Source organism: Cottoperca gobio, chromosome 2, assembly GCF_900634415.1.
Source record: "Cottoperca gobio chromosome 2, fCotGob3.1, whole genome shotgun sequence".
NCBI lineage: Eukaryota > Metazoa > Chordata > Actinopteri > Perciformes > Bovichtidae > Cottoperca > Cottoperca gobio.
Window position 1 is genome coordinate 4,349,124 of NC_041356.1, and position 5,559 is coordinate 4,354,682.

Below are 5,559 nucleotides of genomic sequence, written 5' to 3' on the forward strand. Positions count from 1 at the left end.
CTACACTTCATTCTGTGTAAGATACACTACGTTACATCTACACTTCATTCTGTGTGAGATACACTACATTACATCTACACTTCATTCTGTGTAAGATACACATTACATCTATACTTCATTCTGTGTAAGATGCACTACGTTACATCTCCACTTCATTCTGTGTAAGATACACTACGTTACATCTACACTTCATTCTGTGTGAGATACACATTACATCTATACTTCATTCTGTGTTAGATACACTACGTTACATCTACACTTCATTCTGTGTAAGATACACTACGTTACATCTACACTTCATTCTGTGTGAGATACACATTACATCTATACTTCATTCTGTGTGAGATACACTACGTTACATCTACACTTCATTCTGTGTGAGATACACTACGTTACATCTACACTTCATTCTGTGTAAGATACACTACATTACATCTACACTTCATTCTGTGTAAGATACACTACATTACATATGCACTTCATTCTGTGTAAGATACACTACATTACATCTATACTTCATTCTGTGTAAGATACACTACATTACATATGCACTTCATTCTGTGTAAGATACACTACATTACATCTATACTTCATTCTGTGTAAGATACACTACATTACATATGCACTTCATTCTGTGTAAGATACACTACATTACATATGCACTTCATTCTGTGTAAGATACACTACATTACATCTATACTTCATTCTGTGTAAAATACACTACATTACATCTACACTTCATTCTGTGTAAGATACACTACATTACATATGCACTTCATTCTGTGTGAGATACACTATGTTACATCTACACTTCATTCTGTGTGAGATACACTATGTTACATCTACACTTCATTCTGTGTGAGATACACTACATTACATCTACACTTCATTCTGTGTAAGATACACTACGTTACATCTATACTTCATTCTGTGTAAGATACACTTCATTCTGTGTGAGATACACTACATTACATCTACACTTCATTCTGTGTAAGATACACATTACATCTATACTTCATTCTGTGTAAGATGCACTACGTTACATCTCCACTTCATTCTGTGTAAGATACACTACGTTACATCTACACTTCATTCTGTGTGAGATACACATTACATCTATACTTCATTCTGTGTAAGATGCACTACGTTACATCTACACTTCATTCTGTGTGAGATACACTACGTTACATCTACACTTCATTCTGTGTAAGATGCACTACGTTACATCTACACTTCATTCTGTGTGAGATACACTACGTTACATCTACACTTCATTCTGTGTAAGATATGCTACATCTCCACTTCATTCTGTGTAAGATACACTACGTTACATCTCCACTTCATTCTGTGTAAGATACACTACGTTACAGCTACACTTCATTCTGTGTAAGATACACTATGTTACATCTACACTTCATTCTGTGTGAGATACACTACGTTACATCTACACTTCATTCTGTGTAAGATACACATTACATCTACACTTCATTCTGTGTGAGATACACTACATTACATCTACACTTCATTCTGTGTAAGATACACTACGTTACATCTACACTTCATTCTGTGTAAGATACACTATGTTACATCTACACTTCATTCTGTGTAAGATACACTACATTACATCTACACTTCATTCTGTATGAGATACACCACGTTACATCTACACTTCATTCTGTGTGAGATACACTACGTTACATCTACACTTCATTCTGTGTGAGATACACTACATTACATCTACACTTCATTCTGTGTGAGATACACTACGTTACATCTACACTTCATTCTGTGTAAGATACACATTACATCTACACTTCATTCTGTGTGAGATACACTACATTACATCTACACTTCATTCTGTGTAAGATACACTGTTACATCTACACTTCATTCTGTGTAAGATACACTACATTACATCTACACTTCATTCTGTATGAGATACACCACGTTACATCTACACTTCATTCTGTGTGAGATACACTACGTTACATCTACACTTCATTCTGTGTGAGATATACTACGTTACATTTACACTTCATTCTGTGTGAGATACACTACGTTACATTTACACTTCATTCTGTGTGAGATACATTACATCTACACTTCATTCTGTGTAAGATACGCTACATCTCCACTTCATTCTGTGTAAGATACACTTAATTCTGTGTAAGATACACTACGTTACATCTACACTTCATTCTGTGTAAGATACGCTACATCTCTACTTCATTCTGTGTAAGATACACTACGTTACATCTCCACTTCATTCTGTGTGAGATACACTACGTTACATCTCCACTTCATTCTGTGTAAGATACACTACGTTACAGCTACACTTCATTCTGTGTAAGATACACTATATCACATCTACACTTCATTCTGTGTGAGATACACGTTACATCTACACTTCATTCTGTGAGATACACTTCATTCTGTGTGAGATACACTATGTTACATCTACACTTCATTCTGTGTAAGATACACTACGTTACATCTACACTTCATTCTGTGTAAGATACACTACGTTACATCTACACTTCATTCTGTGTAAGATACACTACGTTACATCTACACTTCATTCTGTGTAAGATACACTACGTTACATCTCCACTTCATTCTGTGTAAGATACACTACGTTACATCTCCACTTCATTCTGTGTAAGATACACTACGTTACATCTCCACTTCATTCTGTGTAAGATACACTACGTTACAGCTACACTTCATTCTGTGTAAGATACACATTTGCAATGTTGGAAAGCAAAACACTTTATTTTACAGTCTGTGATTTCCTACAAAGGACTTTGACATTTGCTACAAATTATAAGCGCAATATAGACATTTCTTTCAAGTTTGTTTATTTCTTCTAAAATAACTTTTATAAACCCAAAGAAATAATTCTTCTCAATCAATAAACAAATCATGAGTTCATTCATAAAAGTTGGGAGAATTCTGTTTCCTGTTATGACCTCATTATGACATCATTAACATAAGTTTAATAAGTTATAAGTGAAGGCTTATTTATGAAAGAAGGTAAATGTGGACATAAAGTGCATTTACAAGCTGACAATTATTCAAATGATATGTTGTTTGTAGTCACTCGAGTCACTACTTGAATGCCTGGTGACTCCACAGTGACATTATACAGCTGAAGTATTAAGCAAGAGTGTGTGTGTCTGTGTTAATGTGTGTCACTGATGATTTCTTTCTACCATTTTCCAGTCATGTTGAGAAGAAGTCTCCGCCTGCAGGAAGCAGGTTATTATACAGAGCAGGGAACTCCTACTGTTTGCTACAAGGAGGTCATCTGCAGGTGAGTTGCTGTAATGTGTGTGTGCACGTTGTGTCCTGTATGCTGTGAAGTCAGCACCGTATACTTCTTCACACGGATCACTCTGTACTTACTTCTCTTGCATCTTTTAGGGTTGTTCAGAGAAGGAAAGGTTGTGGTCACCGTCGTGTAGACTCAATAGATCACCACGAGTCAATCGACGACCCACAACACATTCAGAAAGGGATGTGGGCTAGAGCTAGGACTATTGGACTAAAAAAAGATCATCAAATGTTTCTTCCTCCTGCTCTTTATCGCTGCTAGTGAGTGACTTCTCGTACAAGTGAAAGTTTTCGTAAGATTCGTTGTCAATAAAAATCAAATGACTAAACGTTCTGCTCACTCAGGATCGCTACACTACGCACACGTGTGTAATCAAATAAATGAAGTCCAGCAGGAGTTGCAGATATTCAAACTGCAGATGAACATTTTCGCTCCAGACACAATACCCAACTTTGCCTCAGTCTCAAGGTGAGCCATCTTCATCATCTGCTTTTTTGTGTAACTTACATAGAAGTTGATTTATAACTTTGCATTTGTGTCCTTGATGTGTGTGCATGCAGGAGCCAGGGTTTTACACCATTTATCGTCGGACACATATTGGCCCCAAAAGCACATTAGCATCGTTTGGGATAAAATACTCTACTGGTGGTATTCACCCAAAGCCCAGACAACAGTGATCCAGGTAGGAATCTGTCACTTCTGGTGTTCAATATCAAATGAAATGGAGAACAGTTCAATTCAAATATTTACCTTCCTCCCCTCAGGGACATTCACCATTGCAGCAAGGAAACTGCTGGACCTTTTCAGGAGAACAAGGACATTTATTCATCTCCCTTTCCCACCCCGTCTCCATCACTAAAGTGACACTCGGCCACAATGCAAAGAGCCAGGCCATCCACGGACACATCGGAAGTGCACCGAGGGAGTTTGCAGTCTACGTTAGTCGCACACTTTCTAGTTATTACCCTCGATATGTCCCGCATACTTTTTGTTCTTCACACAGTGCACGACAAAAGCTTCAACTCACCTGTCTGTCTTTCTTCTGCAGGGACTCAGGACAGAAGACGAGGAGGGAACCTTTTTAGGGACGCTATTTTACGATCAAGACGGAGCAGCATTTCAGACTTTCGACCTGCCTGTGAGTACGATATGAGTGAGACTGTGTAGCTTTGACCAACATGCATTTTGTTAATCGGTCAAATTAAAAGTTATTGTGAGGTTTACCAAGATCACTGCACAATATATGGCTTTGTATAGGACAAAAAGTAGAGATTAGTTTGAACTGTTCTCCTGAGAATAAAACCTCTTTCTGCCATATTTGATGGCTGCAAACTGCGGGAGTTAAACTGTGTTATAGATAAAGGTGGAGCTGCTATTAAAACTAGATGCAAACCCCACGTAATCAACACAGATGCAAGGTGCATGCACATGTCTTCTCTTTGTCTCGTTGTCTCTGTAACAATGCCTGACTGTCTTTATTCACGTCTCTCTCGTGTCTCTTACCAGAATCCAGACCAAGAAGTCTTCAGACATGTGATTCTACAGATCGACAACAACTGGGGAAACATGGACTACACCTGCCTCTACAGCTTCACGGTTCACGGTGATGTGATGGGTGGAACATATGAAGTTCAACGAACAGAGAATACAATTAATAATTAATACAATTGTCACCAAGTGGGTGACAATGTTTACAGACAATCAGCCGATTGTCTGTAACTACGCACATCTAGAGATACAAGAGATACAAACTGACACATCTAGAGATACAAGAGATACAAGCTGACACATCTAGAGATACAAGAGATACAAGCTGACACATCTAGAGATACAAGAGATACAAACTGACACATCTAGAGATACAAGAGATACAAAACTGACACATCTAGAGATACAAGCTGGCACATCTAGAGATGCAAGAGATACAAGCTGGCACATCTAGAGATGCAAGACATACAGACTGACACATCTAGAGATGCAAGAGATACAAGCTGACACATCTGGAGATGCAAGAGATACAAGCTGGCACATCTAGAGATACAAGAGATACAAACTGACACATCTAGAGATGCAAGAGATACAAGCTGACACATCTGGAGATGCAAGAGATGCAAGAGATACAAACTGACACATCTAGAGATGCAAGAGATACAAGAGATACAAGCTGGCACATCTAGAGATACAAGAGATACAAGCTGGCACATCTAGAGATGCAAGAGATACAA

At 38.0% G+C, this 5,559-nt stretch overlaps 1 protein-coding gene across 1 annotated transcript; it reads left to right on the forward strand.

Annotated features, from left to right (window-relative positions):
- The first annotated feature begins 3,878 nt into the window (after positions 1 to 3,878).
- On the forward strand, positions 3,879 to 4,996 carry LOC115021968 (SUN domain-containing protein 1-like). Its single transcript, XM_029452721.1, has 4 exons — positions 3,879 to 4,016; positions 4,099 to 4,272; positions 4,383 to 4,472; positions 4,841 to 4,996. The coding sequence occupies exons 1-4, from the start codon at positions 3,879 to 3,881 to the stop codon at positions 4,994 to 4,996; spliced, it is 558 nt and encodes a 185-aa protein (XP_029308581.1).
- Positions 4,997 to 5,559: the final 563 nt, after the last annotated feature.

What these genes read in the sequence shown, in the direction of transcription:
- LOC115021968 (XM_029452721.1), top strand. Translation starts at nt 3,879, where the DNA reads ATGTGTGTGCATGCAGGAGCCAGGGTTTTACACCATTTATCGTCGGAC. An exon ending in CCCAGACAACAGTGATCCAG is followed by an intron (nt 4,017 to 4,098) that starts GTAGGAATCTGT and finishes TCCTCCCCTCAG; the next exon opens with GGACATTCACCATTGCAGCA. An exon ending in TTCAGACTTTCGACCTGCCT is followed by an intron (nt 4,473 to 4,840) that starts GTGAGTACGATA and finishes GTCTCTTACCAG; the next exon opens with AATCCAGACCAAGAAGTCTT.